General features: G+C 39.1%; 1 protein-coding gene across 4 annotated transcripts in view; it reads right to left on the reverse strand.

Moving 5' to 3' along the window:
• Nucleotides 1–19493, reverse strand: part of KATNAL1 (katanin catalytic subunit A1 like 1) — a 116833-nt gene that overhangs the window by 33607 nt on the left and 63733 nt on the right. For all 4 annotated transcript variants that reach the window (XM_066369287.1, XM_066369286.1, XM_066369289.1 and 1 more), the window contains 4 exons: nucleotides 5331–5458; nucleotides 4834–4939; nucleotides 1110–1268; nucleotides 270–396 (listed from right to left, as the gene is read on the reverse strand). In XM_066369287.1, the coding sequence (XP_066225384.1) occupies nucleotides 270–396; nucleotides 1110–1268; nucleotides 4834–4939; nucleotides 5331–5458 (520 nt within the window). The remainder of the gene's footprint in view (nucleotides 1–269; nucleotides 397–1109; nucleotides 1269–4833; nucleotides 4940–5330; nucleotides 5459–19493) is intronic.

Here is a 19493-nt window from a genome sequence, read left to right on the forward strand (position 1 = left end):
CTCTAGAACCTTTGCTCTAAGTAGTAAATTCCTCAAAGGCCATGGCATTCATTTTCTTTGTACCCTCACAACCTGAAATTCATAACAAGTATACAATAAGTGCTTTCTGAGTGCACGAACAAATAAACAAATAACTGGGTAGACAGATGGTTACGGATACCTTCAGGCTGCCTTCCAGTCCATTCACTGATAAGTTCCAAATTATTAATCTACACAAAGCTCAAAAAAGAAACAGAACAGTTTTGAGACAGTAATTAAATATCAATTACCATCCATCTGAATAAGTAGCTCAGACTTGAGTCTGCGACTCCCTTCATGCTCATCAGAGGTCCCTCTTCGGCTGCAGATAGAATCTATTTCATCAATGAAGATTGTGGTGGGGGCGTAAAATCTAGCCTTTGGGAAAATATTTTAAAAGAATCATTCAATTATCTCATAAAACAGTCTGAATTTTTCTAAAGGCCATTTCATCCTCCTAAAATCATGATTAAGGAAGAATAGAAGTTTCTCACTGCTTTAAAGTCACCATTTGGTTATTGACAGAGCTCAAATCAATCATTTGTATCAAAAAGAAAATTTCTAAAAATAAAAGCTAAGTTATATATGGTTGGCGAAGTTCAGGCACAGATATAGGGATTCACAGTACTATTCTTCTACTATTGTGTTTGAAAATTTCCATAATAAAAAACATATTTTTAAAAGATAAATCATTAATCTCTTTCCTCTAAAATACATACTTAAGTAATTATTACTAATTCCTTGTAAAACAGAACCAGCTTTAAGGATAGATAAATTTCTAACTGATTTTTAAAATACATATGAAAATAGACTTCTGCTCAACCAGTTCATCAGAGATCCAGAAATGTCAGTCACATCTCACACTTCCAAAGTCTTTCCTATCCTCAGTGGACAGTATGCCACAGGGCCTTCTTTTTCCCCAGAAAGGAAGATACATTAAAGACACATCGACGACTCCCTCTTCTATCTCACTAGCGTGTCAAGAGCTATTAAATTACAATGACACTTGTCCAGGATGAATTAAGCTACATTATAGGGATATCATGGCTTACACCAACAGTATTTTGAAATCTAAATACATCACCACTCACCATTTCAAACAACAGACGGACTAACTTCTCAGATTCACCTCTATATTTAGATGTTAGTGTAGAAGAGGAAACGTTGAAAAAGGTTGTGCCACATTCAGTGGCAACAGCTTTAGCTAGCATCGTCTTACCAGTGCCTGGGGGTCCAACCATCAGCACACCCTGAAATTTCAAAAGATATAGTAAATGATTTATCAGATTAAAACGCTTTCAGCTATTAACACACAAGAAAATTTTCCTTTATCATTTTTTAGATAGAAAAAAATGAGTGATTTTACAAAATGTCTCAAATCAGGAACTCAGAGATGGGCTAACAAAGGGCCTTGACAACAAGCAATCTTCTGAAACATTTTGAAACAACCTACCCCATTTTCCCACTTTCGTAAACCTGGCAGAAGATAAATATGCATAGTCTTACAATACCGCTTAAGCATGACACTCTGTGTAAACAAAATGAAAGAACAAATCTATCTTCCACAACACACTTATAATAAACAGCTTTTAATCAAAAATGAAGATCCATTTATCAGTTAATACAGAAACTAAAATCTAGTGGTGATTCTGGCATAATCAAATTAGTATTTTATCAGTATAATGTGCTAGATAATAGTTTACATAAAATATTGTTGCTAATGAAAGAGTGACTAAAAACTAAATTGTGGTTACTTCTCACCTTTGAAAATAAATAAGCAGAAAGTTATTCTAAAAAATAAATCAATAAGGAGTAAAAAATTATTTGAGAACACTAATCCTCTAGTCTTGAAGACTAATGAATACTTAAATACTGACTTCAGTAGCCACTTCTAATGGGAGCTCAGATGCATAGTTAACACCGTATTTTTTTGCAATTCTGTCTTTTCCCTTTAAAAACTCCTCGAACAATTTCATCCATGCACATATTATCAACCATCACTTATATCTCACTATTTTAACTTAAACTAAACTCCAGACTTCTATTTCCAATTACCCACTGAACATTTACCTAAAACATATTTTGTTTCTATTTAAACCTGTTCCTTTTCTCAGTTCACTGTACCCTATATAATAAGTAATTTGGGCTGCCCTTTTTTACCCCAGTTTTTGAAAGGAAGACTCTAAATCATTGGACTCTCCCAACTGCCAGGAGTGTCTTTGTTATCCATGTTGAGCCCTGAAATTTTATGCTAATGAGATGACTCATGGTGGGCCCTATATCAGTTATGCTAATAGGAAGACTCAGAAAGGGGGCTGGCCTTGCTTGAAAAAACCAACCATGTGATTAGAGCAGGGGTCCCCAAACTTTTTACACAGGGGGCCAGTTCACTGTCCCTCAGACCGTTGGAGGGCCGGACTATAAAAAAAACTATGAACAAATCCCTATGCACACTGCACATATCTTATTTTAAAGTAAAAAAACAAAACGGGAACAAATACAATATTTAAAATAAAGAACAAGTAAATTTAAATCAACAAACTGACCAATATTTCAATGGGAACTATGCTCCTCTCACTGACCACCAATGAAAGAGGTGCCCTTCCAGAAGTGCGGCAGGGGCCGGATAAATGGCCTCAGGGGGCCGCATGTGGCCCGCGGGCCGTAGTTTGGGGACCCCTGGATTAGAGGATTGGGGCTCTGGGGAAAGGAAGGTGGTACTGGAAATTGAGACACCTGGACAATGATCCAGTCAATAATGACTATGAAATAAAACCCAAATCAAAACTGGACAGTGAAGCATGGGTGAGCTTCCCTGCTGGCAACACTCCCTGGACTAAGAGCAAAGAGCATCCCAACTCCAGGGGGGAGGACACAGACATTTTACTGTCAGCATTCTCCAGAGCTTGCCCTACGCGTTTCTTCCTTTGGCTAATTCTGAGTGACTTCCTTTTACTGTAGTAAAACTGCAATCTTAAGTATACTACTTTCTTAAATTTTGTGAGCCATTCTAGAGAATTACTGAACTTGAGCAGTAATGAGAAGCCCTAAATTTATAGCCAGCTGATCAGATGTGAGAGTGACTTGGGGACCCCAAAGTTTGCAGCTAGGATCTCAAGTTGGGCAGTCTTGTGGAAAACTGACATTAACTTATATAAAGTTTGGCCCAATTTTGTGTAATCAGTGTCAGAAGTAACTGTATACTTCTTCAATTCAAGCCTGGAATTGGCGAGTCATAAAACTTGTCCATCTCCCTTGTCCCTTTAAACTACCAGCCATAATGCTATCATGCCCCTCTTAATCATCTCTCAAAAATCCACCCATTTGTTCACTAGCCAAATAACAAATGCCTTAGTGCAGGTCCTCATCATTTGGCTAGACAACTGCAACAGCCTCCTGGTCAGACTCCTCATCTACCTGCAATCTATGCCCATCTCCAATCTGTCCTCCCTTCTGCTGCCACAGGGACTTCCACATTTGCAAATCAACCTCCTGATAAAAAGTTACAGGGCTCTTCATAAAGGAAGATACCATTCCAGCTATTTTAAAACTCCTTTAAATACCTATTTTAAGACCTTACTCTCTCTTTTAAATATTTTTAGAAGTTATAAAGTTGAAATGTATGGTAATATCAGAGGCGGATTTAATGGCAGGCACACTGGGCAAGCGCCCTTGGCCCCGACTTCTAAAGGGCCCGCAAAACCCCAACTTTACACTTTTTTCTAATGTAAGGAACCCCCTCCCCCCAAAAAAAGGAGCCCAACCAATATTTTCTTCTGTGCCTGGGGCCTCAACCGACCTTAATCCACCTCTGGGTAATATGTTCCCCAAATGAGGCAAATCTGTAACAGTCTTTATAAGTATTTAAGCTGTGAGAGGTGATCAAAACACCATGGCTATCCCAGGTACCTGTGTAAACAAACAGAAGCAGGGGTGAGAAGAGAAACAGACCTTCCCATCTAGTTTAGGAGTGCACAGTAAAGTCACACTTTGCACACTACCAGTAAGAGTAAAGGAAGACTCTGTCTATGCAAAGACCAAAGCACAGCAGGTGGTGGAAGGGTTTTTTTTTTTTTTTTTTTTGGGGGGGGGGGTAGATTGTTTTTTATTAATTGATTTTACAAGGGGATAGAGGGAGAGAAAGAAAAAGAGAGAGGGGGAAAAAACATTGATTTGTTGTACTACACATTCATTGATTGATTCTTGTATGTGCCCTGACGGGGGACTGAACCCATAACCTGGGTGTATCGGGACAATGCTCTAACCAACTGAGCTATCTGGCCAGGGCCTGGAAGCATTTTTCAATATGTTCACAAAGATCACTGGACTTAGGGGGAACTAATCTGGTCAGGCTTTAAACTCTAAAGTAGAGGATCAGTTATAAAGAAAAACACATTCTGATTAATGTCTGAAATTTACACCAAGGGTAGATAAAGTGATCAAAATAATTAGTGAGAAATATGTCAGCTTTTAGAAAGGTATTTGATCAAACTCTTATTCTATAACACTATGTACTATTACTGTTTAATGTGCTTATTAATTTTTTATTTACAGAAAGACCTATAGAAAATTCTTAAAACTAATCTCTGGATGAGCAAACCTGAAGGAGATGATATAACTAAAGTTTCAAAACTCCAAGTCCCTCACTGCCCTGCAGAGGCTGCACAACTCAACTCTAAGTTCAAATCCAGGAATCTGGGTATATACAACCTTTACAAATGGTATTAACACACACATATAGATACTACAATGTTATCTTTCAGGCAAGACATCAGGCAAGCAGCATTTTTATATATTATTTTAATAAATTCTTACCTTCCAGGGCCTTCTAATACCTTTGAAGAAGTCAGGCATCCACATTGGAAGAACAACAGCTTCCCTTAGCAACTTCTTAGCTTCTTCCAGATCTGCTATGTCATCCCTTTGCAAGAACGGCAAAGTTTCATGTTTATTCAAAGACTCTTTTGACTGCTGGTCAATACTAATTCTTTGAATTTTTTTACTTATGAAATTATTTTTATATTAAGAACATTATTCTAATTCTTACTGCATAAAATTTAATCAGTGATAACATTCTAGTTATTAATTAGAACATGTTACTCAATTAACAACCTCTGTCAGTGATGTCAACATCAAATTAACATGCAAAGTATCTTGGTTATATTATGAAAATACTGTCCTGTCAATTCTATATGCTCATATTATAGGTGAAATTATAAATAGGAGATTAATGGTTAAAAGAGAAGACTCACACCAAGCCAACCTGTAACTGTTCTCCACTACTTTAATTCAAGAACTTAAAAGACACTAACCAATGAATGCTAGGATTCCTGGACACAATGTCTCTCTCAAGGGCTTCCACCAGATCCTTATCATACCCAGCACCATCAAATTTTGGAATTTCACCATCACCCACACCATCTTGCATATTTTTCCTTCCCTAGAGACAGGTATAAATAAAAAGTACTTGTCAATAACAACATAATTTTAATTAGCATCATTAAGCTATAAAAAATGTAACCATTTTAAAAATCTTTGGTTATTTTAAGATATTGTTTTCTGATTACTCAAATACCATCCTCCCCTTTCTTAATTCATCATTAACAGATGAACTGGCCTGCTTCACTATACACCTCTCCAAATTTACATTCTTAGGGGAGAGTTGAGGTAAGACTAAAATGATCCTTGCAAAACACCTCTGAATGGATGGGTGCAAGATATTTCCACAACTGCCAGAAAATATTGAGAATATAAATACAGAGGAAGAAAGAAAATTCATTTACTGAAAACCTACTAAACAGAAAGATCTCAAATATATTACCTCATTTGATATAACTACAAGTTCGGTAATATTAACCTTATTTTTACAGATAAGGAACTTGTTAAATAGATTAATCAAGTCCATAGTTATTCAATATCAGAGTAGAGATTTTTAATTCAGGTCTTCCTGACTCCCAGAACCCATGCCCTACCACAGCATCAGACCATTTCATGTGTGGCTGGGCCGGCTTAAAGCTTAAGAGCAGGTTCCGTATGGCCAAACTATTACATCCTCCAAAGCATCCACGAAAGAGGCTGTAGACAAGGAAAGAGTGGGTTGGGATTATATCTCACAGAGACTTTTCCCTGCTGATGTAAGTGCCCCCTCAGGATTAAGTCTCTTCCTAGCAAAGTCCTTGGGCCACATCATAAAGTTAATGTAATGATAGTGGTAAAAGGATCTCTTTAAATAGTATTAAGACCATTAAAGCAATGCACCTATCCCAAATTCTGTATCTAATAATATGGTGACTTTAAAGAAGAATTACATGCTATAGTTTCTATGGGGTTCTACCAAGATTACTGAACTTTGAAGAGCTTTAAATGAAACATGCTCAGTTGCCAGAGATAATTCAACCACTGAAACTGCTCTGGCAGATAGGACCAAGCACCTCCCAGTGCTTCACCCTTACTGTTACAAAAATAAACGGCGGAAATGCTCAAAAAACTGAGTTCACTCCCTAAACTTCATCTGAAGACAGAATGGGATGAACCCCCTCTACCATACATACTTCCTCAGAAATATACCACAGCTGAGAGGGACTAAAGGGCTCCCTTTGGCAAATGCACTCATTCTTTAAGATCACCTTAGTGAGCTGACCAAAAAACTTACTATTTCTGGGTAGGATCATGGCTACAGAATAAAACCAAATTTTCAGAAAGATTCTTATATTTCCGATGACGGATAAACAATATGGACACTATTAAAAGGAGTAAATTTCTGGCATAGCTACAGAACAAATATAACATCAACAAACTGAAAATAATCTCAGCCAAGAATCATATTTTATAAGACACACTGGCCAAGACTATAAAGTCACATTCAAACAAATCACTGGGAACACTCTGTAATCATTTTAAAGCTTTCTAGAAATAAATCAACTAAAGAATGCAACAGAAACTGATAAATGTGGGACTTAACCAGCCTTCATATGGCACTATAATTTGAGACTTACCAAAAAAACTAGTATTAAAAAGATGTAATCACACAGCCATTTTGATATGAATATTCAAGTGGCTGGGGAGATCTGTAACCACTGCCACGGGAAAGGAACAGCTGGACACTTCTCTGAAAGTAGTAGGAATCATAGGATTTTAAGAATAATCTGCCTGGCACATTTTATTGAACATTAAGTTTTAAATCAGTGAATGCAAATACCTTATCTGCCCTCATCAAGTGCCCATCTAGTGGGGGAAACAAGTAACAAGTAAATAAACCCAAATTACTCAGAACTATAAACTGTGAAGTGTAATGAAAACACTGAGTGGTCAGTGTGACTAAAAGGAATAGGTTGGAAAGATGGGCAGAGGCAAGCTCACTTGGGCCCTGCAGGCCATGGGAAGGGCTGTACAGTTAGTCTGAGTGCATGGGCCAACTTCTGAAACATGACAAGCAGGGGAATGACAGGATCTGCTTTACATTTTCACATGACCCTCTGGCTGCTATGTGGAAATATGGGTAGACTGAAGAGCAGAGCAAAGAAGAAAAAGCCTGCTGCTGTACTAAAGCCAGGCCTCTCCACCCACAGAGGAAACGCAGGAATCAGCCAGTCAACTGACCAGCCCGAGAACCCAAAGTTCCTCAGCAGTATAGATGACATGAGAATACAAATTAAGTCCAAAGAAGATTCAAGGGACTTTTTCAAATCAAAATGGTAATATTAAAAAAAGAAATAAAAACAAATTTAGCAAAACTAAAAATAATTAATTTGCTTGCATTGGAAAAAAAATGGGTGACAATTATCTTTCATAACAAATACTTAGATAAACTGGAAGAGGGTTTCAAACACAAGTACCAAGGTGGCAGTTAGCCAGCTGGAGTGATGGCAACATCTAAAAGAAACATTTTTCAGGCAATAAAGCTAACCTCACCCAATATATTACCTGTACAGTTTATACTAATAGTACTTACCTACTTTGATTTTTACATTAATTGACACTAAGGTCAACATTGCCAAGAATTTGATATTTAGCATGAAGGCTGGTGTACCTTTTTCTTGTTAAAGCAAAATATTTTAGCTTCTTTATATTAATATCTAAATTATCCATATCAAGAAAGATTTGTTAATGATCTACTAGTATTTTAATTATTCTATTTGAGGAAATGACACTAAAGTCAGTGACTGACCCAATATTATAGAGTCAATTAATGACAAGCTAGCCTACAATGTGAATGGCTTTTGCATTTTATTGTGACTTTAACCGTTGGCAGATGAATAAAACATGGCCAATCAGTGCTCTTACATTTCAAGAGAAATATTGACAAGTGTATTATACCCAGAGAAGGATAAAGGATGACAAAGGTTCAAAGCCATGTCACATGCTGAAGGACCACAGACATTAAGCTGAAGAAGAAAATGCTAAGGAAGCAACACAACCAACTAACCTATTTACCTCTATTTATTCTATATTCCTCCAAAGGAAGAAACCAGGACTTATATAAAATCACAGAAGAGGTAAATGTCAGCTCAACAAAAGAAATCATTTTCTAACAATGAGTTCTGTCCAACAAAAGAGTCATCTCTCTTGTTAGGTAGTGAACTACCCACCATCTGAATTTCAGGCTAACTTAATAGGGACAAATAGCCTTAATTATTGCTGACCTTTGGGTCTTTCTATAAAGCCACTGCCTCCACTTGCCCACTTGTTCATCTGTTTCCTGAATTCAGTAGCCTAAAGCACAAGTAAAATTTCATGAAAATTTCATCATTTCTCTGTCTTTTTTAAGTAATCTGTAGTCTGTATTCTGTCTATGTTAGTGCCCCACTTTCCTGTTACCTTATACACTTATAACTACACTTGTGCATTGCTACTCTGTGCCAGGCTCTGTTCTCAGCACCTGACTATGACCATCTTAAAGGTCCTATGAGGTACTCTTATTACTTTCATCTCTTAGCTGAGAAAACTGAGGTACAGAGAGGTTATGTAAATTGCTCCAGGATACTAGCTAGATCCTAGGCAGTCTGGCTCTAGGATTAGTGCTTTCAACCACCTGGTACACAATGACACCCTGATGCACAGTCAGTTACATCCCTCACAATGTAAGAAGCAGATCTCTAAAGTACAACTCATCTAAGACTTTATTATTTTTCAAAGAAAAGTAGGTTGATAAATGCAAAATGGTGCTTTCTAATTTCAGTATTGTACCCTGCACTGGTGTTAACACAAAATACATTTACACTGAAATGATGAATCCATAGCATTCTGCATACTTATCGATATGTCTCTTTTCAAGAATATTAATGAATACATATTATGTGCCAGGCACTACTCCAAGTACTGGGGAATAACTATGAACCAGACAGACAAAAATCCCTGCCCTCATGAGGCACACACTCATGTTAGGGAACACAATACATAAATAAGTAAAACAATTAGGAACAGAACAGCAAGTAACTACTACTATAATCTAATGAAGGTAGGGCAAAAAAAAACCAAAGTAAAAGCAAAAACACTATAAATTAATTGCCATCAGAGAAAGAATTTCTGGAGTGATTTAATATTCAAAATACAGAACAAGGTATTTCTTAAAAATGAGTCATAGATAATATAAATGGCCAGTAATTATATGAAACAAACTTCAATCTCTTTAGTGCTCAGGTAAATACACAGTAACAGTTAATATGCTGGTAAGATCACAATGAGATATGATTACACCCACTAGAGACAGACAATATCAAGTGTTGATGAGGATGTAGAGCAACTAGAAGTTTCATACTCTGCAGGTAGGAGTGGAAATTTGTATAATGACTTTGCAAAACTATTTGGTGTTTTCTACCAAAGTTTAACATATACATATCCTATGAGCCATCTATCCACTCCTAGGTATATGCTCACTAGAAATGCTTGCACATATTCACCAAAGAAGTATAAAACTATCCAAAGCAACATTACTAATAATAGTTCCAAACTAAAAGCAATTCAAATATCCATTAACAGTGGCATAATACTGTATATTAATAAAAATAAACTTCAGATATATACAACAGCATGGATTAATCTCTTCAACATATATTGCACAAAAATGCCAGACCAAAAAAAAAATACTGTACAAAAAGATTCAAAACAGGCACAACTAATTTATGGTATCAGAAATCAGAACAAAAGTTACCTTTGGGAAGGAAGTAGAAGAGTGGTTACTTTGGGGAAGGAAGTGGCAGGGATCAGGAGGGATCATGACTATGGCATCTGAGAAGCTAAGCACTCTGTCCTTGACCCCTGACTTATAGTTACATGGATTAGACATCAGCATACTCTGGTGTGCTCAAGTTGTCTCTTACTGATTTGTAAGAGCCGATTATTAAGTATTCAGGAATTTTGTGAGCCAGCTGTGAAACATAGCTATTAATAAAAATTAAATTACACAAACTTAGACTATTAAAAATTTAGGTAATAAATACTCAAATCTCTTCACTTCTCACTAGTTAACTATTACCTATGCATGTGAGGTTACTTTGGTCTTGCATCATAATGGTAGAAACACTATAGAGTGGCAGGCTACTGTAAGTTCAGTGAACCATGTGGGTAACCACAAACGCATCACAGTATAAGTATTTATACTGTAGAAATGAGCAAATGCTACAAAGTAAGGCTTGATCTATAGTTTATTAACTCTCTAGATTTAAGAAAGTAATAAGAAAAATGTTAACAGTGTAGATGAAACTTAGTGTGTCATTTGTTTAGTTGTTACATTTGAATAGCACAAAATAAGTAAGGAAATATTTTTCCAGTATTTGAAAATTATCTGATTCATTAAATCTGTTGAAGTGACTGATGTATGAGTCAAGTTCCAACATGTTTCTGTTGTTTCACTTTTATTTTACTCATTAACAAAAACAAATTATCAATAACATTCAGTCAAAACTACATTTCTATTCATCTATCTGCCTATTGTAGCCACAGGTTGGCTACAGATACAACAGTCGAGAGCAAAGGCATTCTGTGAGAATGACTGACTCTATAAAATTTACAATAAAGAGTATTGTATATTTTATTATTTGTAAATTACACGCTACACATCCTTTGTATCCATTAAATTTATAATAAACTTGTGTATGAAGATGTATTTGTGTTGCTTACATCCACACAACTTTTTTCCCAGAAAAAGTTTTTAAACATTTCCCAGTACACTAATGGTTGGATGATCATCATTCATCAGACATTACCCTCATAATTTATGCACTTTCCTTTAATTAAAAAAAAATTGAAGACAGAGAAGCATCAACTCATAGTTGCTTTCACGGTTTCTTGTGCATTGATTGATTCTCATACATGCCTTGACCAGGAATCAGAGGGGGTCAAGTCAAGCCAGTGTCCCCTTTCGGGCTCAAGCCAGCAACCTTGGGCATTTCATGCCAGTGACCTTTAGGCTCAAACTGGCGACCTTTGCAATCACATGGACAATCCCCAACTCAAGCCAGAAATCCCCTGCTCAAGCTAAGAGACTGTACTCAAGTGGGGTCTTGAACCCAGAGACCTCAGTGTTCAGGGTCAATGCTTATCCACTGTGCCAACATCGGTCAGGCTATATTAAAAAATATATATTTAAGTAACTATTCATGTATATAATCACCAACCAACAGCTCACAAAGAATATTCCAATTGAAGCTACAGCACCCGTCCATTTCAGACATCCCTAGACTTAGACATGATTATTCCAAAATGGTCATGTTACATGTAATTCAATGAAATGAAGTCCTATAAGTTGAATAACTTTAAATTAATTATATGAATATAATTTACCATACTCTAATCTGAATTCTATTTAAAAACACTTCCAGCTTTATACTGACCTGTGATGATGCAGTGAATAAAGTGTTGACCTGAAATGCTAAGGTCGCCTGTCCAAAACCCCAGTCTTGCCCAGTCAAGGCACATATGAGAAGCAACCACTATGAGTTGATGCTTCCTGCTCCTCCCTCCCTTTCTCTCTCTCCTCTCTCTAAAATCAATAAGTAAAATCTTTAAAAAAATAAAAAAAAAATAAAAAGACATACAGCTTTAATTATAGGATCATAATGGAGAGAGTCCAAGATGGTGATGAAGTAAGGCGGACGTTCCATCTGCTATCTCCCAGGACCAAATTGGATTACAACTTAATTTAAGAACAATCATCTTGAAAAACCAACATTGGACTATAGTAAGAAGACTCCATAACCAAGGATCACAGAAGAAGCCACACTGAGACTGGTAGGAAGGGCAGAGATGCAGAAAGGGCTGTCCCACTCCCAGAAGCGATGGGCAGCTGAGGGTCCGAAGGGACTATCACTGTGGGGTGGGTCATCCTGAGAGGTGTGGGTGCTCAGCCCCAGGCCCAGAGACCCAGCCTAGAGCCCCCAAGCCTAGAAGAGGTACCCAGACAGCATTTGGTGGTGAAAAGACCTACGTTTCTGTCTGTGAAAAAGAGATTGCGCTTTTGGAGATGCAGGCTCTGTCTTAAAGGTCCTGTGCAGAAAATCTCGTTCACAATCACTTACCCAAGGCTCAGGTGGATGGAGAGCTGAGAGGACTGGAGTAGCGTGAGGAAAGTATAAGGCTGAAGGCCCATTTAGAGACACTGTTGGGGAGAGCCACCAGAACCCCTGTGCTGAGTCATTTGCCAGTACTGCAGTCTCCATCTTTCTTGGGCAAAGCATCCCCTTTGTATGGTATCAGCCTGGGGAAAAGCAGCTGCTCGCCCTTGGGAGCCTCTCCTACCCCAGTCATGGTGACTGGTCATTCTGAAAGGCCAGGAAGCAGGAGGTGGGTCAGTGGCTCAGATTTCTGGTGTTGAGATCAGAGTGTTGCCCCACACGCTTCCGACTCTAGGACTGGTGCTTCCACCTCATGGGAGACTCAGTAGAAACTGTCTGGAGAGTGAGCAGATCACACCTCTGGGTCTCAGAGGCCACACTCACCGGACTCCTGGGGCCACAGCCTACTGAGGTCTGAAAAAAGTCTAGACAAAGTGACACCTGGGGCTGAGGGGCGGAGCCACACCCACTACCCTTCTAATCCCCGAATTGCTGCAGGCCCTAGAATCTAGCACAGGTTTTTTCAGCAGCTGAGCCCAACAAGCAGCCAGCAGACAGAGGATGGAGGAGACAGGACTCAGGGAAACTTGGCCTTTTAAGCAGACATTGCCCCAGGCCCAGTGTGAGTAAAAGCCAGCCTAGGAGTGCAGCTTGGTATTTCCATGTACACCTGGGCCCAGCAGAAGCAGCCACAAACTCTGGATTACTTGTAGCTCCAAGAAGGTTGATTAGGGCCAGTCACGAGCAGTGTCTCCCACTGGTTGGTGCTGGGTTCCTGCTAGGGAGCCCCAGGGCTGGCACATCCAGGGGCCAGCTGCAGAAAGCACTGGTTCAGGACCTAACAACTCTTGCTAGAGTGGTATTCAAAGGAAGGACTCCTCACATCTGGCCCAGCTAAGGCAAATTCCACTCTCTGTGATCAGCACCAGCACAGCAGTTCATGTGCATTGGAGAGGGTGGAGCTTCAGTCAGCCGGCCTGGATGCTAGATATGCTACCCTGCTGGGCTAGATTCCACAGGGGGAAGGGAAAGAGGCTTGGAGCATGGACATTTAATGTGAGGGTCCCTGTGAGTCTATTGTTGGATCTGGTACAGGGGCTTAGCCACTTTTTTTGGGAGGGGGGCACAGTCAGCCCCAGGAGACAACTCTCTCAGTATTCCTCCCTGAGACCAGGGTCTCACCAGCTATAAGAACTTCTGTGGAGGGGATTGTCAGCCACACTTGGTCTGAACCTGCTGCTCACCTTGTTGGGGAGAAATAAAATTTCAGTATCCATCAGTGGCTGAGAGATTAAGCTCTGCAGTAGTGGCCACATTCCCTGTACTGAGCTTCTGATTGAGAGACTCCTGAAGTTGGGGGTGCCACTAACATTGTATTCACAACCTCAGCTACCCTAACCCACCAAGAGTGCAAACTGTAGAGGGGTCAGTTTGGTAAGGCTTGTCTGAGCCCACACTAGTCTTAATACAGAAGACTCTGTGGGAAGACCAGGCAGCTGAAAGAGGAGGAGGAGCAGCTGAAAAGTGGAGACAAATATCACAGACCTTGAGGCTTATAGGGAGCTGCTGTCATCTCTAAGCAGGAGGAAGATGATCCTTATACAAAGGCTGGCCCCTCCCATAGTACACAGACACAGAAAACAGAGATACAAACAGGGAAAAGTACAGTAGATGCTGACAGGTAGCCCACAGCAGGTCACAAACAACAGCTGACACCAACACAAGAAGATCTAGAGCCAACACAACTGGTAGTGTGTGGCAGACAGGACCAACCCTAGACTCAGCTACTTACACAAGCAGCACACCCAAAGGTGGAGTTTCACAGGCACCAGACACTGTGGAAAATAATTATGCCCAACAGGACAGACATTGCACAATGTGTAACACACATGATCAAGGTTGACCCTTAGAGCCAGCCAGCCTGAAGAGATAACCGTATCCATGAAAGAACCAACTGCATTTAACACTCAAATACGAGGAAAACAGGTGGCCTAGAGGTCAGTACCACTGAACCTATCTTCTTCATAAAGACACCACAAAAATTTCAGACAGCGCTACCTAATGCACAGACAAAATGGGCAGACAGAAAATTGCAACCCAAAAGAATCAACAAGAGCCTGACCTGTGGTGGCGCAGTGGATAAAGCGTCAACCTGGAAATGCTGAGGTTGCCGGTTCGAAACCCTGGGCTTGCCTGGTCAAGGAACATATGGGAGTTGATGCTTCCAGCTCCTCCCCCCCTTCTCTCTCTCTCTCTCCTCTCAAAATAAAAAAATAAAAAAAAAGAATCAACAAGAGAAATCCCCAGAAAAAGAACTGAATGAGGTGGAAGTAACCAAACTACCAGATTCAGAGTGTAAAATAATGATTTTTAGGATGCTCAAGGATCTTAGGGCAACAATGGATGAACATAAGGAGCACCTAAATAAAGAGATAGCAAGCATCAAAAAGGACTTTGAAATAATAAAAAAAGAACCAGTCAGAAATGACAAATACAATATCAGAAATAAAGACTGCACTAGAAGGAATCAATAGCAGGCTGAATGAAGCAGAGGATCGAATCAGCGATTTTAGAGGACAAGATAAACGAAAGCACAGAAGCAGAGCAGCAAAAAGAAAAGAGGCTAAAAAAGACAGAGGAAACTCTAAGAGAGCTCTGTGACAACATGAAGAGAAACAACATCCACATCATAGGGATTCCTGAAGGAGAAGAGAAAGAACAAGGGATAGAGAACCTATATGAAAAATTATAGCTTAAAACTTCCCTAAATTGATGAAGGAAAAAGTCAAACAAGTTCAAGAAGCACAGAGAGTCCCATTAAAGAGAAATCCAAGAAGGCCTACACCATAATTAAAATGCCAAAGTTAAGAGACAAAGAAAGAATACTAAAAGCTGCAAGTGAAAAGCAGTTAATTACCTACAGAGGAGCCCCCATAAGGATGACATCCAACTTCTCAACAGAAACACTTGAAGCCAGAAGGGATTGGCAAGAAATATTCAAAGTGATGCGATATAAGAACCTATAACCAAGACTTCTTTATCCAGCAAGGCTACTCTTTAAAATTGAAGGAGAAATAAAGAGCTTCCCAAACAAACAAAAAAAAACCCTCAAGGAATTCAATATAACCAAACCAGTACTGCAAGAAATATTAAGGGGCCTACTGTAAAAAGAGCAAAGGGGGGGGGGGGAATGTAGAAAAAGAGGAGTGTATATTAAAAGAATAAAATGGCAATAAATAAGTACAAGTCAAAAATAACCTTAAATGTAAATGGATTAAATGCTGCAATTAAGAGACATACAGTAGCTGCGTGGATAAGATAAGAGGGCCCGTACATATGTTGTCTACAAGAGACTCACCTCAGAACAAAAGATACACATAGACTGAAAGTGAATGAATGGAAAAAGTATTTCATGCAACTGTAAATGAAAAAAAAAAAAAAAGCTGGGGTAGCAATACTTATATCTGACAAAATAGACTTTAAAACAAGACTATAGGCCCTGGCCAGTTGGCTCAGCAGTAGAATGTCAGTCTGGCGTGTGAAAGTCCTGGGTTTGATTCCCAGTCAGGACACACAGGAGAAGCGCTCATCTGCTTCTCCACCATTCCCCCCTCCCTCCCCTCTCTCTCTCCCCCTCCCGAAACCAAGGCTCCATTGGAAGCAAAGTTGGCCTGGGAGCTGAGGATGGCTCCATGGCCTCCCCCTCAGGCACTAGAACAGCTCCAGCTGCAACGGAGCAACAACCCAGATGGGCAGAGCATCATCCCCTGGTAAGCATGCTGGGTGAATCCCGGTCAGGCACATGTGGGAATCTGTCTGACTGCCTCCCTGCTTCTAATTTTGGAAAAAAAACAACCCCCTCCCCCCAAAAAAAGGCTATAGTAAGAGATAAAGAAGGTCACTACATAACGATAAAGGGAGCAATCCAACAGGAGGATATAACCATTGTAAAAATTTATGCACCATATATAGGAGCATCTAAATATATAAAGCAGATTTTGATAGATACAAAGGGCGAGATCAACAGTAATACTATAATAGTAGGGGATTTTAATACCCCACTAACATCAATGTATAGATCCTCCAGACAGAAAATTAACAAAGACACAGCTGCCTTGAATGACAATCTAGATCAGCGGTTCTCAACCTGTGGGTCGCGACCCCGGCAGGGGTCGAACGACCAAAACACTGGGGTCGCCTAAAGCCATCGGAAAATACATATTTATTATACAATACATTTTTAAATACATATTTATTATACATATTTATTATACAATACATTTTTAAATACATATTTATTATACAATACATTTTTAAATAAAATATGTATTTCCGATGGCTTTAGGCGACCCCTGTGTTTTGGTCATATGACCCCCGCCAGGGTCGCGACCCACAGGTTGAGAACCCCTGATCTAGATCAACTGGATTTAATACATATCTTCAGAACCTTTCACCCCAAAGCAGCAGACTATACATTCTTTCCAAGTGCTCATGGTACATTTTCTAGGACAGACCACATATTACGACACAAAATAAGGTCAATAAATTTAAGAAGAATGAAATCATATCAAGCGTCTTCTCAGATTACAATGGCATGAAACTAGAAATCAATTACAATAGAAAAACCGAAAAACATTCAAACACTTGGAGGCTAAATAGCATGGGTTAATGAGATCAAGGAAGAAATAAAAAATTTACTTGAAGCAAATGAAAATAAACATACAACAACTAAAAATTTATGGGACACAGCAAAAGAAATCCTGAGAGGGAAGTTCATAGCACTACAGGCATACCTTAAGAAACAAGAAAAAGCTCAAATAAACAACTTAACTCTGCACCTAAAAAGAACTAGAAGAAGAATAACAAAGCCCAGAGGAAGTAGAACAAAGGAAATAATAAATATCAGAGCAGAAATAAATAAAATAAAGGCTAAAAAACAATACAAAAGATCAATGAAACCAACAGCTGGTTCTTTATCAAGGTAAACAAGATTGACAAACATTTAGCCAGAATCATCAAAAAGAAGAGAAGGAGGGAAGACAAGATGGCGCTGGAGTAGGCGGATGTACCAACATCCATCTCCCAGAACCAAGGTGGATTACAGAATAATTTTAAGAACTATCATCTGGAAAAACCAACGTTGGACTAAACTAAGAGGACTCTTCAACCAAGGAACACTGAAGAAGCCACACCGAGACTGGCAGAGGAGAACAGAAGCTCCATCTCCACACATGCTGCAGATGGCTTTTCCAGTCTACCTGAATCATTACCAGCTAGAAGCAGTGGTCATTGGGACTTGGACGTGAGCTGCAAAGTATAGAATTGTGACAACAATTCCAGTGCCATGCGGACTTTTCCTGGAGGTGGACTTGTCCTGGACTCCTGCTCCTAGTGACAGCTCCTAACAGACTGAACTGGAGTTGGGTTGCATTTTTCAGGGATGTGGCATGGTGTTGGAGCCAACTTGGACTTAGTGAACATGTTAAGGACACTACTCTTTTATGGATTCTTGCTGTATTGGCCAAGAGTTTGCTTAAAGGCTTTAATAACTATATAAAAAAAAAAGAAGACTGGATAAAGAAGATGTGGCACATATATACCATGGTATACTATTCATCCATAAGAAATGATGACATCGGATCACTTACAACAAAATGGTGGGATCTTGATAACATTATACGGAGTGAAATAAGTAAATCAGAAAAAAAAACAAGAACTGCAGGATTCCATACATTGGTGGGACATAAAAATGAGACTAAGAGACATGGACAAGAGAGTGGTGGTTACGGGGGGCAGGGGGAGAGAAGGAGGAAGAGGGGGAGGGGAAGGGGAGGGGCACAAAGAAAACTAGATAGAAGGTGACAGAGGACAATCTGACTTTGGGTGATGGGTATGCAACATAATTGAATGACAAGATAACCTGGACATGTTTTCTTTGAATATATGTACCCTGATTTATTGATGTCACCCTATTAAAATTAATAAAAATTTATAAAAAGAAAAAGAAAAAGAGAGGACTCAAATAAAATTAGAAATGAAAAAGAAGAAATAAATGAAACCGCAGAAATACAAAAAATTGTAAGAAAATACTACGAAGATCTATATGTCAAAAAATTGTACAACCTAGGTGAAATAGGTAAATTCCTAGAAAGATACAATCTTCCAAGACTCAATCTGGAAGAATCAGAAAACCTAAATAGACCAATTACAACAAATGAGATTAAAACAGTTATCAAAAAACTCTCAAGGAACAAAAATCCTGGACTTGATGGCTTCACAGGCAAATTTTACCAAACATTCAAAGAAGATCTAACACCTATCCTTCTCAAGCTTTTTCAAAAAATTCAAGAGAAGAATTCCAAGCTGTTTTTATGAGGCAAGCATTATCCTCTTTCGAAAACCAGGTAAAGACACTACAAAGAAAGAAAACTATAGACCAATATCCCTGATAAACATAGATGCTAAAAATTCTCAACGAAATATTAGCAAACCGGATCCAGCAAACATTCAAAAAGTCATACATCGCCTGACCAGGCGGTGGCGCAATGGATAGAGCGTCGGACTGGGATGCAGAGGACCCAGGTTTGAGACCCAGATGTCGCCAGCTTGAGCGCAGGCTCATCTGGTGTGAGCAAAGCTCACCAGCTTGGACCCAAGGTCATTGGCTTGAGCAGGGGGTTGCTCGGTCTGCTGAAGGCCCACAGTCAAGGCACATACGGGAAAGCAGTCAATAAACAACTAAGGCAGGGGTCCCCAAACTTTTTTACACAGGGGGCCAGTTCACTGTCCCTCAGACCGTTAGATGGCCGGACTATAAAAAAAACTATGAACAAATCCCTATGCACACTGCACATATCTTATTTTAAATTAAAAAACAAAATGGGAACAAATATAATATTTAAAATAAAGAACAAGTAAATTTAA

Source organism: Saccopteryx leptura, chromosome 2, assembly GCF_036850995.1.
Source record: "Saccopteryx leptura isolate mSacLep1 chromosome 2, mSacLep1_pri_phased_curated, whole genome shotgun sequence".
Lineage (NCBI taxonomy): Eukaryota > Metazoa > Chordata > Mammalia > Chiroptera > Emballonuridae > Saccopteryx > Saccopteryx leptura.